Source organism: Anser anser, assembly GCF_964211835.1.
Source record: "Anser anser genome assembly, chromosome: 2".
Classification (NCBI taxonomy): Eukaryota; Metazoa; Chordata; class Aves; order Anseriformes; family Anatidae; genus Anser; species Anser anser.
The window spans coordinates 96,479,208-96,498,261 of NC_139721.1; the positions used below are offsets into that span (position 1 = coordinate 96,479,208).

The following is a 19,054-nucleotide window of genomic DNA, read 5'->3' on the forward strand; positions in this document are numbered from 1 at the left end:
TCTTTATTTTGGTTTCCTTAGTAGCATAACCAGCAGTTCTGAAGCCAGTTATTACCAGGAAGGTGACTTGCAAATTGTGATTAGTGGACTACAGCTTTCAAACGTGCTTATTGCTTCCCCACCCCCCCCCTTAATATTTGACTTCTAGTTTCTTGAATATATAGTAATATGATGCCAAAGCTTCTTGCTCACTGAGGGTGCACAGCCCTATATCTCAGGGAAAACAAAACAAAACAAACAAAAAAAACACACACAGGAAATGTCTAAATAAAAAATCTTTTAACTGGTATACATTAAACCTCTTGCCACAGCTAGGAACCAAGTGCTTTGGAAGCTACTAGGAAAGTGACAGCATGATGCTGAAAGCTAGTTATGTAGGTGAACCTGCTGGCATCTGAAACAGTGAGTTACATTTCTGTAAGCAGGTCATTGTCTTTCTTAAGTGGGTTGATTCAGCACTTTGGGTCTAGGCATGTCTATCAGGCTGTGAATTAAAAAGCAACAAAGGTAGCAGGTGAGTTTACACACTTTGTAAGACCACTGGACTGTAGTTGTCATTGAGCTGGCATGAAGTGGTTTTGAGCTGTGGAGTAAATACACATCCATGGTTGAAAAGCCAAGGTAATTTTTGTTTGCCTTTGAAGTCGATGGAAAACTTGTCACTGACATCAGAAGATCAGGATTTTGGTCTGTATTGGTTCTAGCTAAGCAACAACTTTCAACCATGCTGACAACTCTGACCTCAGTATTAGTAATGGAGACTGAAAGTAAATACATTTGTTAGACAAGTGATTACATGTCATAGGAATGAGACAGAAAATGCCTATGTGTAAACCTTTGTTGTTTTCTACCAAAGACTTATTTTATACAAATACTTAAATAATTTAGGATGCCTAGGAATGCTTTAATGGTTAAGAGAAATGTTTAATGTTTTCACCTTGTCAATTATCTATTCTATTTTGCTTTTTTGTTAACAGAAATATTCTGAACAAATATTTGAAATTAACTTTGAATGTACTTTCCTTTAACGGATACTGAACTGTTTCTGTTCACAGCAAATTGTTAGTAACTTACTGCCTGCTACTGTGTGTCTGTCTTTAGAATTTTATGAATTAGACTATGAATTTTGTGTGTGTGTATGCATAGGTAATTAGCATACAGATGTTTTAAAGTGTCTCTCCTCACTTGCAAGTTTTAATTTTACAGACGATATCAGAAATTGCAGAAGATAATGAAGCCCTGGTAAGAACCTGATTAGATCATCACCTTGCACACTTCCTCTTCTTTTGCATGACTGAATTCAGGCCCTTGCGCTAATCTTTATATGTAAAAGTGTCTGTGCATATTCATTAAGCCAATCTTCAACCTCTGTTTTCTGCTCTTTGATACCTATTAATAATATCTGATGGAGCCTTTTTTGCTTTGCTTGTGGAATGGGTGCTTTGTTTCTGTAACTTCTGCAGGGGGCTTCTACTATTCTTAAAAAAAATGCGCTTTTTTTTAAAAAAAACTTGAGCAATCAAATTGTTTCCCTGCCTTCTCCATGTTCCTCTCTTAAATTTGTGTGATTTATATGATCAATAGTAGGCAATTCTAATTGTTGAGATTAGTGGATAAAAGAGATCATGCCACTTTGGATTCCTGTTACTTGCTGGTCCCAGTTAGTGCTAATTATTTCAGATAACTGCATAAAGGGAGACCGTAATATAGTAAAGGACTTCTTATCAGAAACTTCTGAAGCATGCTTGTTGCCCTAATGATTTTGAATGTGATTCTTCTCCATGCTTCAAGTTAAACACACACTTCATAGGCTTTAATAAACTGGGACCGCAAGAGATGTTCTATAGTATCTCGGTAGACTTGCAAATTTGTCATGTCAAATGTAGCTAAAAACTAAGCAAGCAAAAGAATAATTAATTGATTAATTGTACATCACTCTGATGTGATTTATCATGCAGGAAATACAGGTCCCCATCCAAATCCACTCTGAATCATGCTTTCACAAAGCTGCTGCAAACCAAGTTCTGAAATATTTATTAAATCATTGCCTAATATATTAAACAGTAAGAATAAATGTGGCAGGAAGCTTAAATCCTTCCTCTACATTCTCTTTCTCAACCTAATACAGAATAACTTGTTTCTTAGGAGAAAAGCTCAGATTCTGAGGAAAATAATTAAAATGTCATGAGGCTTTCAGAATTCTTCGCAGCATGAGCCCTGCTGAGATACCTCCTATGCATTTAGGTGGTGGGTTTTTGTCCCTCATTGATGCGAAAGTAGTTTTGTTTGTTTCTTTCTTTCTTTTGTGGAAGAGTAGTTATACTCCTTCAGTACCTGTCTGCTTCCAAATTCTGTTATCCTGAAGGCTTCTCTACATTAAATTACGTGATTGTCCTGTGAGTAGTCTCAAGACAGTACTACCCTACAGTTGCATTGTGCCCTGGTTTTAGGATCTGGTTATACTGATGATCTGAATTAATTATTTATGGCATAGTTTAGTTATGTTTACTCATGGGAAATAGGCCTTACCCACTTTAAGAGGATACTTACTGATCAGTGTAGATACAGCACATCAGTGAATACAGTAGAAAAGAATGTGTATGTGACTAAAGTTTATTCCAAATTTGAATGTTAAATCCTGATACTGTAAGGTTCAACTTATATCAGGGCACATAGTTCAATATTTTGATTTCTATCAGTAGTGCATGAAACGATACAATTAAAATAACAAATCCTTGAGTTTGGCACTTGTTCTAAGATACCAGACTCTTGTCGGGCAAGACATAAAACTAGTAGCTCCGGAACCTGGTCTGTTCATAACCTTTGAAGATAAAGTAGTTACACTAGTGCTGTAATGACTGTAGTTGTCAAACATCCTCAATATTTTTCACCCATGTATTAATGGGAGAAGGTCCAATGAAACAAAAACTATAAAAATAACCTCAGATCATGGTATAACAAACTAAACATTAAAACTTTGCAGCTTCCAACTGCTATCTTTATTAACAGCTACTTTAAAGAAACCAAATACTAATTAAAAAAAACAAAACAAAACAAACAAACTTACTTTCCATTTACAGGATGGGATATTTCATAAAGTGCAAATATTTCACTTTATCTCTGGTGGCTTGCATATGTTAGCCTGGGGAAGTTGATTTAATTAAAACCTGATTTTCACAGAGAGGGCATGTTTAATAGCTTTCTCCACTGAAGGAAATCCTTCTCCTAAAACGTGAGTTTCTTTTTGTCTGTTCTTTCAGTATTACAGTTTCCTGTTTTATTTTGAGATTTTATTTATCCCATGTTGGCTAATGCTTGGGTTTAAAAAAAAAATTAAAACAGAAAATCCCTGTGGAACAGCTGTATCAGTTGACCTTTCTGCTGTAGTACTGAATTGTAGTCAAACCACGCTGAATGGAGTGATGATATTCCTGTGCAAATAGTTACTCCTATTCTTAAGGAAGGCTTATCTTTTTAGGGAAATTACCATGAAATGAGCAAAAACATGAACTTAAAAGGTGGGGAATAAGAGAAAACGTAACTCTAATCACATCTTCACAAAGAACCACTGTGTAATAGCTCCTCTGGGCTACTTTCTCATGTTGACAATTACTTAATTTACTTAAAAGTGGATTAAGTCCTACTCCATAGTAAGTGTATCTACACCTGGATTTATTCAAGAATAGTTAACGTTCTATTTTAAATTCACAGTCTGTTTTCTTTCTTTCTTTCTTTTTTTTTTTTTTTTTTTTTTTAAGTGGAGTTAATTTTCAAGCTTAGAGAAGTGCTAATACCAGGGTTACAAAGCTATTTCAGTTTTTTTGGAATGCAAGTGGTTTAAAATCAGTAGGGCTGATCCCTTATAATGAACATGGTGAAACTGTACCACAAAGAAATACTTCAGTGGTGCTTGGTGCGTTGCAAAAAATAATCTGTCAATTGCAGTGTACCAGTTAAGTGTGCTTTCTGTCATCACCTAGAAAAATAGGAGCAGCTACCCTGCAGGTTGTTCAGTCGTTTTCAGCCGTATAGAGTAAATAGCAAGTAAGTGTGAATTGCTCCTAGTTTGATGTGATGGCTTAGCTTCACTCTTGGAAAGCTTGGAGAAGCAAGGAAGTGTAGAAGCAATGAAGAAGAGTCATAGCAATAAAAGAGGTACTTGTTCACGCTGTGCTTACAGAGCATCCTGCTGCATCATTGGACTTCATTTTAGGCTTAGGTTCTTGCAATGATTTTTCCAGAGCACTTGTCCTCTTATGATTAGATAAATTCTGCTCTGTTTAAATTTATTTGTGGCCATTTATCCCTGACAACTCTGACTTACAAAGCTGTTCTTCCTCTTTGATGTTAACCTCAATGAAGTCAGGCCTGCTCAGCTGAGCACAGTTGCTGGATGGAAATTAACCACTTCCTTGACTCCTGCAGCTGGTGGTGGGCTGCAGCTCCCTTGTTGCCTCCTGCCCAGTTCAAGTTCTTTTCTTTGCTGTCTTCCCTCTGCACAGTTAGTTTCAATTCTGTTTTGTCTATGAAAAACATTGTGCAAAGGCGTACTGGCTTTGGCTTCTAGTCCTAATGGGCTGGTAGCGGGATCCTGGTCAGGATGGACAAGCAACTGTTAATTTGCAGTTTTTCCTATGCAACTTCTGTCATGTAAAACATGAAACAGTCCACTAAGCTTTGTAAAAGCTCATACTGATTTTTCTGTGACCTGATGACAGCTTACCCTGATTAATTACCTTGATTTACAGAATCATTTGGACAGCTGAATATTTTTCCATCCTCTATACCAATACAATGTTAATTTCAATGTGTGTAAACATGAATTGAGATTTTTTTCAAAAATATCTATGGAATTTGAGTGATCAAGTCCCATTAATTTAATTTGAGAAGAAATCCAAATTGCATTAGGCAATTTAAATATTTCAAAATATCAGACATAGTTCACAGAATCACAGAATCATCTAGGTTGGAAGAGACCTCCACGATCACCTAGTCCAAACTATGACCTAACACTAACAAGTCCTTCACTAAACCATATCACTAAGCTCAACATCCAAATGTCTTTTAAAGACCTCCAGGGATGGTGACTCAACCACTTCCCTGGGCAGCCCATTCCAATGCCTAACAACCCTTTCAGTAACGGAGTTTTTCCTAATATCCAACCTAAACCTCCCCTGGCGCAACTTTAGCCCATTCCCCCTCATCCTGTCACCAGGCATGTGGGAGAATAGACCACCCCCACCTCGCTACAGCCTCCTTTAAGGTACCTGTAGAGAGCGATAAGGTCGCCCCTAAGCCTCCTCTTCTCCAGGTTGAACAATCCCAGCTCCCTCAGCCGCTCCTCATAAGACTTGTTCTCCAGATCCCTCCAGACCCCTCACCAGCTTCGTTGCCCTTCTCTGGACTCTCTTGAGCACCTCCATGTCCTTCTTGTAGTGAGGGGCCCAAAACTGAACACTACTCGAGGTGTGGCCTCACCAGAGCCTAGTACAGGGGGACGCTCCATACATACATCTGAGGATTACATACACACATATATCTGAGGATTAAAATTACACATGATAAAAAGATGGTTTTGCATGTATAATTAATAATATGCAGGCAGGTGAGAGACAGGCATGGTGGTCAGAGTCACATGCACGTTCTTTTTAGTTTTAGGAAAGAGTAATATCAAAATGTATGGATTTTTTTCTTCGGTTTCAGAAGGTAAGAAAGCAGAAAATTCTTAGGAACATAAATTAGCAGGCATTGACCTGATCTTTGCCTATATTGTAAAAATAAAATGAAAAACAGCTGTTGATTTGCTCTTCAGCAGGTTTGTCCGTGGGTCAAGATGAACAGGCCTTGGGTCAGGGCATGAGCACCCACACTGAAGTGGCTCATGCTGGGATGGCCGACAGCTTTACAGACCACAGCTTTCTGCTTCTTCTGAAACTTTTGCTGTCAGCTGTTTTGGGTGAGGAAGGGCCTTGTGATCAGCTCATCCATACCTGCAATGGTCGTTAGAAGAGGGGAGCCAGACAGCAGAGAATGGGAAACTTGATTGGTTGCCCCAGTGGAAGCCACTTACAAGCCAGAGCCCTGAAGAGGGATTGTACAAGTAGCTTGCCTGATAAGACAGATTATTAAAACGTCAGCAGTGGTGAGAGGTGAAATTGCAATTACACGGTGCATATTTCTGATCACTCTTCCCTCTTGCTGCAATGACATGCACTGAAAAGCACCTTCGTCAGGAATTACTGTCAAACTACTAGGTCATTTCACAAGAGTGGCAAGAGTTTGATAGTTACAGAACTGTCGTGCCTTGTGTTGTGCATTCCTCAGGAAGATTTTATGAAGAACGCCCCATCATTTTTCAGACTTTTTGTATGACTAAAATACTGAGGTTTTGAGTTAAACAGTGCCTACTGCTCATTTTCTAAGATGACTACATTTTATGAACAAGCTTTGATTCCCTTGAAATTTCTTGCATCTACTCTGTCTGCCACTCAATAGTATCAGTGTGTCTGTGCAAGTGTGGATTGAAAATGAAATGCTTGGAAGTCTGTTTCTACCTATCTGCTTGTGTTTAAACACACAACGATGAATCAACACCACTATTTTAATCCTTATCTTGCTAGTTACCCTGGAGATTGCTTTCATCACTAGCTGTGCTATTCCTCATGCTTATCCTTTAAGTCTGGCTTTTGACTTTTGCGATGCTACTTAGTGTATACATGTGTGCAGATGCATATGGATAGATAGATATTTTAAAAAAATACTATGTATATGTGCTGCGTAATATGTGGAGTTGGAGTATTTCTTTCTGCTTGATTACTCCCAGTGTTGCATCTCTTCACTCTCATTAACTGTTTGAAACAGTGTAGTAGGAGTGACACCCAGTGGGGCAGCCTGCCTCATCATTTTAAATTGAAAATACTTTCACTGTCTGGATCCCAAACAATTGCATCAGTGTCACGCCTACTAAAAACAGGTTTATATGTTAATACCAGTGGTTTTGGCTCTATTAATCTAGTTTGCCTCCAAAGCAGTGCAGGAGAATGGATTAGTTGGTGGAATTAATGAATAGTTTTGGCAAGAAGAATGAGACTGCTAAATATAAAGGAATTGTATTGAACTGAATTCTGACTACTACTGTTCTGAAGGAAAATATACATATGCAGGTTTAATAAGGAATCCCTGTGATCTATACTGATTGTTAATGGGCATTAGCTTTCATTTATAGTTACTTTATAGAAGAATATTTATGTACTAAATACAGGTCCGTTGACTAAATTTTTAAATATATAGGGCAATCCAGGGTAGATAAAGATCACAGAATTGTAGGGGTTGGAAGGGGCCTTGAGAGATCATTGGGTCCAAGCCCCCTGCCAAAGCAGGTTCCTTAGAGTAGGCTGCCCAGGTTAAAAAAAAAAAAAAAATAAATAAATTTCTCCCAGCATTAAACTGAGGAGATAATTTATCTCCTTTTAACTTATAAAACTTTTTTATATTTTTCCTATTTATATGTATCTAACTTAGTCTAGCTTTATAAAATAATAGAATTTCACGTATTCATTGAAGTATTCTGACATGAAGATCCATGGGAATTTGGTACAAGTTTTTAAAAGAAAGCCATTCCAAGGGATGCAGTTTTATTTGGATATAAATAAACAACCATTGTGTACAAAAGGAATGGACTGGGGAGAATGAGTACTGGAGTTGATTCTGTTTCCTGCACTGTCTTACTGTTTTCTTTGTATGAAATCCTTGGTTATTTGGAATGCTGATGATGACATTTTAAATCTAATTTAATTCCTAAAAAATTTGCAGTATTAAGAAACAAGCAAACGCCCCCCCAAAAAACAAAACAACAACAACAAAAAACAACTTCCAGATTATGTATGGCTGAACAAACTATTCTTTGTAGAATTTCAGTGGATTTTTTTTAAAGACAGTGTTTTTCTTGTTTGCTCTTTGGTATAGCCTTTTCATTTTCTCATAAATAATCAAAGATGCTGTGGATACCCTTACTGTGGAAAAGAATGGTTTTTTTGTGTGTGTGTGTTGGGCGGTGTTTTGTTTTTTCCTTTACAAAATGTCGAGAGTGTCAAGCTTCATTTTAGCAGAGGGCTGCTGCGGAGTTTTGTCGAAGGTGAGCTATCTTAAATGAAGAGGCCACTATGAGGCTTATTTTGGTGGTAAAATTCACCCTTAATGGCAGATTGTATCAAATCCAGTAAACAATGATATTTGGAATTGCTGTGTTAAAACTGATTTTCTGCCTTATTCCTCTGTGGTGCAGTAAACATCTTCTGTTTGCATAGATGTTCACTAATTTGGGCTGGGTTGGCGTAGGACAGTAGGGGATCAAATCACACACCAAGGATTACCAGTTACATTTTTTAACTATGTCTATACTACTAGCCTCAGTTTCCTAACATACTGAGCATTGTAGTTCCAATATGGCAGTTTTTAATTTTGTCTTTTTATTAGGTAAACTGCTGCATTAAAATCAGTGGGACTGTTCATGCTGTTTAGATTGATTGCATGCTTGTGCCCGTTAATGGCTTAGTGGCAGAGTACCTTGCAGGCATTTTGGCGTGCCCATAAAGGTAATTCTGCTTCATCTGGGGCTCTGTGTACTGCTGCTTGTATTGAGTAGTTACCTTGTTGAATGGTTTCTTTGAAATCATTGTGGCTGCTGACTGTTGGGTACCATGCATATAAATAGAAATGAAGCTAATCTTTAAAAGCTGATTTTAACATGGAAGATCAGTGTTAGCTAGTCAGTTTAAAAGCATATTCTTTATGTTGAGTTTAAACCAGTTTTGAACATAGTTAATATGAAGTGCTGAATCTCAATTTTACAGGTAATTATCCACTATAGTGGCCTGCAAACCCTAAGCAATTTGAGATACGGGCTTCGATGAGCGGATGGAATTTTGCAGACCATTTGACATGGTTGCCCATAGATAACCTGAAAATGTGTATCTGTTTATTTAAAAGAAGGAAAATGAGGCATTAACTATTGCAAAATTACTGCTCAATTTCTCTTCCGGAGCATTTTAAAAATACGTTTGTTTCCTTGTAAGAAAATGAATAGACAAACCACTAACTTTCTGCCTTACTGATAGAGGTACCATATCTTGGTGTCTTTGTGTGACATTCAACTAAGAGCATTTTTGGAAGTTGCTAAGAAAAACTTCATTTCTTTTCTTCTGTTATTTTTAAAACTCTGAATTCCACAAGAGAAGTTTAGTCAGACTATCTGATTTCCTTGAACATTGCATGTGGTGTTTTCCTGGGGATTAGTTCTTCTCTTGCAAAATCGCTTCTTCCAAATGACCGTTCTTGATGTCCATGCAAAATTGTTTAAGAGACTATTTTTTGCATGGCCTCTCTTGCTCTTCTGCTACCTCTTAGTCCATGTTTAGCTTCGTTTTCCTGCCTTTCTGAAAGCTTCCTGCTGCTTTATTCCCTCGGTCATTGCTCTGCTGCATTACCGGTAACTGTAGTCATGACTCCTGTCTCTTGCAGCTTTGGAGATATGTTGTCCTTTACACTGACTGCATTTGTTGAGCTGATGGATCATGGGATTGTATCGTGGGATACATTCTCTGTGGCATTCATTAAAAAGGTAAATTTGTAATCAATGCTATGCATTCTGTACCAGTTTGCTTCCACAATTTAAATTTTTTAAGGTGAGTTGTGCTTTCTCTTTTTCAGATACGTTATTTAGGTGATTGCTTGGTCAAAAAGGTACATGAAAATGGAAGTTAAGTGCTATTTAAAATTACAAATATTTTTAATTACAAGATCTAGTCCAACTGTTACAGAATTCTATGGGAGCGAAATTGGATTAGGTTTATTACGTGGACAATTGTTCACTTGGTTACAGTGTGACCTTCTTGTGCATATACCATGCAGTTAAAGTAGAAATCAGTGTTTAGATTTAATATAAATTAAAATGAGTAATAATATATTTCTTGAAACATAAACAGCACTGACATGTTTCCTTTGGGGGTATGGAAGGAAGAGAAATTAGTTAGTTTACAAATTGAAATTATTAAGATGAAATCTACTGAGTTTATCAAGCTAAACACTAGCCCCCTGAGTCCTGCATCTAAGTTCTATGGTTTTGAAAAAGATTTTTCCATGATTTGCAATATTTTTCTTCTTTTCTTACATGTGGGAGTTGCACAAAAACAACAGAAACACTGGAGTACGCCTTAAATGCAGAGGTTTAACAGACCTCAGAAAAAAAAGTTTTAGTTGTTACTGATATAACCATTTCACTTATTGTCATCTTAAATATTGACAGGTTGAAATTGAATAGGGAGGCTCTTTCGTTTATTAAAACAAACTAAACTATTTCTGAAGATTTTTTTTCAAAACAGATTGGAACATATCTTACCTTAAATTGCACTTGTACAAGTTCAAAAGACACCAGAGCTAATTCACTAAAATGATAGCAGGGCTTAGTGGAGCTAATGTAACCTGTGACAAAGATTGCTTTCATTTTTAACCAAATGTGTCAGACTTCTAGTTTAAATTTGGTTGCAAAATTACTACCACCAAAAGAAAGTACAAATTTACTTTTGTTGTCAGAAGTGAAAGAAAGAAACAATTATGAAAAGAGAGTTAGATTTTAAGTTCTGTTTTGGTCATTAAAATGATGGATGTTATTTGTAAGAAAAATTAATATTGATCTAGGTTTTGGACTTTTTGTTTGTTTGCTAATCTTGTAGGCTAGGTAGATTATGATGATGATTGTTATTTTACCATGACAAAGAAAATTACGCACTTGTGTTTTAATTGACTTTATGAGATACAAGGTCAATCCCAGAATGTGTTATTTGCTAGAGGAGACTAAAAATGAGTGTATTAAGAAATTTGCTAAAAATGACTTGAAATCATTCTGCTTAGTGACTCAAAATTATTGGTTTTGTCTTACCCTTTCAACATGTCTTGTACTGTTAGATGTATAGTAACAACTGAAAGAGGTGTTGTGCACCCCTTCTACTGACTCTTTTCTGGTGAAACAGGTGAAAAAGAAAGAGACCAAAGTGAAGAATAGGGGGGTATTAAAACAGAAGGGAAAGAGAAGGACAAAGGAAGACAAAAGTACAGGAAAGAGGCACAAGCATGTCCTGATCTGTCGAGCATTTGTCAGGCAGAACAACCGTGCTCTCTGGAGCTATGAGGGGCGAGGGGCAGAGCTAAAGGAGCACCTTGGGACTGTGTTTCTCTGGTGGGAATCTGCAGCTTTATTCTCCTTTGCTATTCTGACCTTGGCTTTTGGCAGGCCACTTGAGGCTGCTGATGGGCTAGCTCAAGAGGCTGACAGGATGGATAAGAGAGTTGATAAGTTTCTACTAGCTGAAAGGGAATTCTGCAATCCTACTTCAAATGCTTCTGTCCTTTGAAGGTGTCTCTCATGTTAAATGGAAGCCAGACTGGAATGGGAAAGAATTAGGCTGAATGAGTTACTTTTTTTTTTTTTTTTTTTTGTCTTGAATAAATAGTTTCCTAACTAGGATTGTAGAAGCTGGAGGAGACCTCAAGGGAACCTCTAACTGCTCCTAATGACTAACTAGTTGGTGTTGGATGCAGTCCAACCTCTCCCATGTACCTCTCCCATCCTTTGGGTACAAAAAGACTCCAACTGCATAAAGATTCCATCTGCAGCGAACGAGAGTTGACACCTTCAAGTAGAGCTTTGTTCCCTATCTTCAGGGAAAATGTCATAACTTGAAAAACTTTCTTAGAGTAGTCAAGAATCTCTCAAGATGTTTTTCTTGCTCATGACAATAAAGCTTATTTACGTTGAACTTCCATAGCTGCCTAAAGGCTTTGGCTGTCCAGTTTTTACAAAACATCATGATAATTGGATACCAGGGAAAAAAAAAGGTACTCCTCTTTGGTTTCTACAATAGGAGAAATAAAATAAAGGCTTGTAATGTTGGTTAAAGTATTCTTAACTATCTCTTAGAATTATTTATGTAATTGCTGTTTCATAACTATGTGATGGAGTCTTACTCTTGATGAATTGCTTACTCTGCCTTCCAAGATGTACTGTGCAGGAAAAGGGGATGGCAGCAGGGAAACTATCTTTGTGTCTCGCAGCTGCCAGTTGTTTTTTCTGTAGTCAAGTGGAACTCCAGTTCCTTACTTGAAAATGAAATACAAGCTTGAAAACTTTAATAGGCGTAACGACTCTACAGAAACAAAACTGCCTCAGATTTCCCTGTTATTTTCACTTACTGATATCAAAATGGTACAGACAAATAACTAATGAACATATCACTGCTTTGAAAAGTTAGATCAGTTTCCTTCCATTTTTCCCCCTGTGGTGGTTGTGGGTTTGTGGTGGTATTGGTGTGTTTGTTTGTTGTTTTTGTTGCTACTGTAACTTTTAAATTCTTTCCTGACTTTAGGTGATGCTGAAACAGAAGAGCTCAGAATATGTTGTTTATTTTGGTTTCCTATCTACCCTTACTCTATAGGTCCTGTTTCAGCAAAGCACTGAGGCTGATTTTGTAAAGGAATCCTGATTTCTAATTTCCCTTGAAATTGGCAGGAAGCTCAGCACCCAGTTGCTTCTATTGTATGTGGCTACATGTCCCAATAGGACTATGCAGACATTAAGGTTACAGGTACCTTTGCTGAACAAATGGTTTTATCCTTAATGACACACATCTGCGTGACAGGTTTTCATGTGAAAGTGCAAAGCAATTAAGTTTCTTGTTTCTGGAGGGGAGGTTGTATTTCTGTGAGATTGCACTATTTTTAATCATCAGAATTTTTGATAAATGAGTGCAGGATTATTTTTGGATGTTGAAAGCCCTCCTGGCACATGGTGTTCAATAGGCAGAGTTCTCCAGAGAACAGCAAATGACACAAATTCAAGCTCCTATTGATTCTTGTCCTGTTTCTCAGGAAAGCTCTTTTTTCTACATCCAGAACTTCGGATATGGTAATCAAATTTCTTTTTAAACTAATTGTATTCCCTCTGGAAATGGCATGTCTTATTTATCACAGTAGACAAACCTATTATTTCTGGCCTGATTTCATGCTTCAGCAAGGCGGTTATGAATGCACATAGCTTGACATGCAAGTTACCCAGCAGATGTTTTGCATGTATGTCCAGTGTGAGACGTCATAGCTCTTAAAAACACACAAGCCAGACTCAGTTATACCTTGGGCTTGTGTTTATGATGGTAAAAGGCTGTATGGTCCGGGATCAGAAGAATAAATGTGTCTTTCTTAGATTGAGGTTTCATATAATGTTTGATTAGAGCAGGCCCCTAATAAGATTGTTATATCCTAGTGAAGCATTTACTTTGGCACTTGAAATATCATGGAAAAGAGCTGCTGCACCAAGAATGATTCATGTCAAGGCTTGTAAAGAGCATGGTGACAACAGAGTGACAACTTGGGATGCATTCTGGGCATATTGTATTCCTGCTGCACAATTGGTCCATGTGCACCTGGTGACTGAGGCATCTGGAGTGCATTTGGCTGATTGTGTGAACAGTGTAGAGCTGATCTGTGCATGCCCACTGTCCATATTGTGAGATTTCTGGACATCTGGCAGTCCTGGCTGCAGCGTATCAGAAAACAACAGGATTCCATTAAAAGAGGTAGGGTAGTACAGGGCTGAAGAGATGCAGCTTGTCACCCTAAATAGCACAATGTGCATTATTTACTAATGTAAATAGTAGTTGTGCTCAAGACTTGCAGATAGCAGATATTGAAAGCCCAGAGCAGAAGAAGGCTGGTTAAGTTGCTCCTCTCCTATTGTCCATACGTGCATGGGTTGGTTCTTTATTGTTCTGTAAATCCAATGCCTATTTTGTGAACAGACTTGCGTTCTTCATCGCATGTTCTTGTGGCAATGCAAAGCAAGTAGCAGAGCAACAAACAGCGGTGCAATAGGTTAGAAGAACAAAAATTCATCCCTCTTTCCTCACAGTCTCCTACCAAAGTTATTTAAAAAAAAAAAGGGAGTGGGGTGTTGCTGCTTCAGCACTACTCGGAATGTCACAGGGACAAAACAGTGTCATTGTCCCCATGTCAATATCTAGCTGTGAATTTTACAATCGGCAAGGCAGCTTTTCCAGGCAAAGGGCATACCTTTCTTCCTCCAAAAGGAAAATGATACCAAGGTCTAAGTGAGCGTCTAGAATCCAAAACAGTATAATCACGTTAGTGGCTTGTAGCATGACTACTTAAGAAGGGCATGGATAGGTTTCTGGAAAGAATACGTCATATAGACTGCAGTGACCCCATCTCAAGTCTACAAGGAGTAAATAACTAGTCACAGGACATTTCTTGTCTGTGCTTCCTTGGGTACCTTTTTGCTTTTCTATGCTGGTGTAGGTATGTTTCAAGAAAACCCAAGCAGTTCTTGCTTCCTTTGCCAGCGGAAGGTGAGAGGCTTCCCCTGGGAGCTGTGTCTACAGACTGGGAAGCATGCAGAAGAAAGAATATATGCTGCCACATCGTACTGCACAGCTGTGTTGGCTCTGCAGATGTGAACATGCACTAAGTTATTGCCACACTGCAGAAATGTGTAGGTCAGACGTGGTTTCTATTAGTGTGCCATTTGTTCATAGCAGCTTTCAGTAAGAGTGAAGGTTATTATGCATGAACAGCTAGCAAGACAGGATTCTAGATAGAGCTACAGAATCAGTTGTGCTGATAAATGATAATCGACTGAGTTTTAATTTGCAATCTGGAGAGAGCTTTTAATGTTGGTAACAGCAAATAATAAAAAAAAAAGGTGTATTTTGCCGGAGATGCATTTTCCAGAGATATAGATGTAAATTTCTCTTTTGCAGCAATTGCTTTGAGCCTAGAAATTTGTTTAGAGAGCATTGGCTGCACAGATAGTGGAGAGAATGAGCAGAATTCTTGTGATCCTTTCCAAAGTTTCCCTCACAAAAAATATAACAGTTGGAGTTCTTTAATGTTGATTTATCTTGTGCATAACTTCATCTTGAAACAGGTGGCCATTAATATTGACATAAAGATGTGGTGATTCGTGCCAGCTGAAGAATCTGTGCCACTGTGTCCTTTGAAGGTATCTGCAGTGCCTGGTTGAGTGCTCTCAGGTGTTCACTGATGTCTGGCATTTGGACAAGACTACTTCTGTTCTGATGATTTCTGAGCCACTTCCACAGTTTTCTTTCTTCCCTTTCCCTGGTTTCATGACCAGATGCAAATGTTCAAAATGTCTTAATTTGTAGATAGCAAGCTACGTGAACAAGTTTGCCTCGGACATCTCTATCTTACAGCGGTCGCTAGCAATTCTGGAATCGATGGTGCTCAACAGCCATGACCTGTACCAGAAGGTGGCACAGGAGATCACAATTGGGCAGTTAATCCCACATCTCCAGGGGTGAGTGTCTTCAAATGCCACTTGGTATGGTGATTTTTTTTTTCCCAAATGAGCACAGCATTTTGAAAGACTGGTATAAAGACTAGCAGCCTCCTGCATGATTTCCACATCTGTTATAAGTGGCTGAATGACAGGTTAGCAGTTTTCTGGAATTGCTTGATCATAGACTTCTATTGTTATTACTACTGCTTCTAATACACTTTTTCTTGGTGCTAAGCTGCCAGTGTGGTTGGAGGTGGGGAGTGAAAAGAAGAGCACCCAGTAGAGGTTAAAGGCTTTAGAGCCATTAGCATACAGATGGGGTTGCTTTTCTTTGCTCTGGGAAATGTCTAAGACAAAACTGCTCAACTTTTATTGAAGGTACATTTGGAAAGAGAGAAGCTTTCTCTTTAACAGTAATGTGCTGTGGTTAAACAGATGAAAACCACTTCCTTTTTAACATAGGGTAATGTATTATGCAACTAGCTATCCATGCCCCTACTCTCCTGAAAAGCTTTTAATACCAACAGGTTCCTCTCCAGAGCCCTTTTAAGGGATTCCTCATTCTACCTGTAGCTGCTGGACATCTAACAGGAGCTGTTTGGGCATAGTCAGTGGCACTTTGAGATTGTGATTCAGTCCACCATTCTTGAGTGCTGAGTCTCCCTCTGGAACATCTTGTTTCTCGTATGAGTAATAGAGAGAACCTGGATGACTAGATTTGACTACCTAACTTACATATGGGTAACACTAAGTGCAAACAGTCCCTTGACTTTTACCTGCAGTAATGCAACTGGAAGATTAGTTTCTACAGCTTGTGTATTTTTGTCATCTTCTCTCATGTTTATATGTTTTTTCCAAACAGGACAGACCAAGAAATCCAGACATATACCATTGCGGTAATAAATGCACTTTTCCTTAAAGCACCGGATGACAAGAGGCAGGTAAGTTGTTGGGATTTGTTGTATAATCCCCATATCTGGAAGAAAAGTATATTATAGAATCATTTAGGTTGAAAAAGATCTCTAAGATCATCAAGTCCAACTGTTACTCCTGTAGTTGTCCCAGTCACATTTTTTCTGCATTTAATTCCAACTGATACTTGCTGTATTTTTAGTGTCACAGGTATAATATCATGCATTTTAATGGAGCTGCCTACATCTTGTACCAGTATTAGTAGGGATTAAGCATTCTTCTGTGTTTTTGTAGTTCCCTGTAACCTCACATGAACCATATTGACTGTGGCTGGCTGTAGTATTTATTGTACTGAACTCCTTGCCAGCACAGCTTGTAAACTCAGACTACTTTTTGGTAAGTCATTTCCCCCCCAGATTTCTTAACAAAAAGTGTGTTCCTTTTGAAAATGGAAATATCTTGCCATGTAAGCATTTCATAACTGTCAGTGTACTATTTTAAGTTTAGGGCCAGAGATCAGAAACCTCAAAAGGAAGATTCAGGATTGCTAGTTGATGTTAAATGAGGATGGAATGTGATGTGTTATGAAATGGAGAAGTTTTATCCTTGTTTACCAAGTCATTAGCTTGTGTCAAAACAGAGTTAGTCATTTATTTACTTAGTATTTCCATCACCAGAAACAGTAATGATAATTCTTGTGGTGTGACATACTCTTAGTGTCTGGAATGAGTTCATTGGGAGCTGCTGATCCATTCTGATCAAGTCTTTTCTTAGATTTATTTATACTTTTAAATGCTGGGGATTGTTTAAACAAATCCCAAAGCCCTATTGGGCATGTTTTTTCTTTCTTTCCCTTCAGATACATTTTTAAAGTTACAAATTTTCTATAGTTTCATCTATAGACAGGTGAAAGTAAAACCATGATTTAATTTAAAAAAAAAAAAAACACCTTTTTTTTCGTGTTCCTTTTTTCCTTATTCCTCCAATGCAATATTGGGAAGAAGGCACCCAATAATAAAATTTGGAATAAAAACTTGCTTTCAGTTTTTGCATAAATCTATGTCCATGTATGAAAACCAGAGATTTAACTTTTTAAATCTGTAAATGCTTGCTGTTGCTTAGGTTGTTGTGAAAAGTATGCTTTGGTCATATTTGAAGTTGTGACACTATAATGAGTACACCTGTGTTCCTGAAGATGATAGTGGCATCACATGTTCCCAGCAAGCAAAACTGTATTTTACAGTGTAACAATCTAGTTAGCCTGGCAGTAGACCATGCAGACTTCATTTCACCTGTAGTACCTGCTGCCATGACAAAAAAAAAAAATTGTTACAAAGTTTATGATCATCAGAACATTATGACTTGATTTGGCTCAAAGACCGATAGCTCCGCCATTAAAGGAAATTTCATTCAACTTATTAAAACCTAGAATAAATAGTTAGGATCTGTATAGTGGTTAATTGGCAAACCGTATGTTCAGGAAGGGAGATGTCTATTAGCTGTCTACAGGGGCGAATGATATTATTTATTGGATTCTGTCTTTCTAAGAGAACTGAGCTGATGAAGTTCTATGTCTATCCCCCAGTTATCAGACTGGGGGTACTCAAAAGTTACAGTTCAGCACTCACCACTAATATGGTTAGCAGGGAGAAGCTGTGGCATTCAAAATAGCTGATAGTAGATGAAATTGTCTAATGCATTGCACTGGGAATTACCAAGAGCATGCATTTGTGCAAAAATGTCTGCTACAAGCAGAGCATGTGAGAAAAGTCTGCAGGCTGCCAGAACTTGCCCAAGTTCTGGACTAGCCCTGCACCAAACTCCACGTGATTTCGGGAGCCTTGGCACCCTTCCTGCTGGAGACTGGTATGATGTGAACGATTGGCTTGCATTTAAGGAATGGATTTCAGTTTGGTTGCTGGTCTCCTACTTTCTTCTTACTTTATTTCTGTAATGCAAAAAGCCAAAAGTTTCAAGGTTTTTATTTTCTAAATGAGGACTCCCTTGTTGCTTTGCTTCCTGTGCCACTGTTGAGGACTAAATCATCTAGAGAAACCTAGGTTATTTAAATAAGGGCGGGGGGGGGGGGGAACGGGACAAACCCTTTATATATCAGAAAAAGCCTGTTGAGCAATGAAATAATATCGTGGATGTTTGAAACACTTTTTTTTTTTCCTATTTCCCCAAATTGTTTGCATTTTCAGAGATGTTGCTATGGGAAATGAGGTGTCAAATTTTGTCAAATAATTCTTGTTCTCATTTGTTACTACAATACTTATTATAGAAGAGGCAGCTCATCAGCTGCTAATAGCTCTGCAGACTTCTTGGAGACAAAGTTGGTTTTGTTGTAGTAATAGGCTTTGTGAATGCTTGTTGCTCCTGTCACAGTTTCAGTGACCAAAAATGACAACCCAGTAATGGCGTTTTAATTTCCAGGTGTAAGACTGAAGTGAGAATTTGATTGTTTCCAAAAAGTAGAATGAATTTCCAATTTTTGGCTTGAATGCAGAGAGGAAAAACAAACAAACAAACAAAAACCTACCTCATTCTTTACCTGTCTGTCTTCTTGCAGTGGACATACTTTGAAAAGGCAGAGCCAGTCTGGTCTCTGTAACATAAGGTGTACCTACCATGTGCCTAGAGCTCCCTCTGCAGTTCAGTTGGGCATTTCCAAAGGGGATGGAAGCATCTGTATCGTTCATTCTTCAGCTGCTACATGCAGTTGAAACCAGCTTTACCAGAAAAGGCTTGAAAGCTGAGTTGCTCAAGATTTCG

At 38.0% G+C, this 19,054-nt stretch overlaps 1 protein-coding gene across 11 annotated transcripts in view; it reads left to right on the forward strand.

Annotated features, from left to right (window-relative positions):
* The window catches only part of ELMO1 (engulfment and cell motility 1), a 304,941-nt gene that overhangs the window by 94,741 nt on the left and 191,146 nt on the right, over positions 1-19,054 (forward strand). For 8 of the 11 annotated variants that reach the window (XM_083826075.1, XM_083826074.1, XM_083826081.1 and 5 more), the window contains 5 exons: positions 1,207-1,242; positions 9,520-9,619; positions 9,709-9,741; positions 15,234-15,385; positions 16,230-16,308. In XM_083826075.1, the coding sequence (XP_083682201.1) occupies positions 1,207-1,242; positions 9,520-9,619; positions 9,709-9,741; positions 15,234-15,385; positions 16,230-16,308 (400 nt within the window). The remainder of the gene's footprint in view (positions 1-1,206; positions 1,243-9,519; positions 9,620-9,708; positions 9,742-15,233; positions 15,386-16,229; positions 16,309-19,054) is intronic. The other 3 variants (XM_083826086.1, XM_083826087.1, XM_083826088.1) reach the window with 1 other exon arrangement.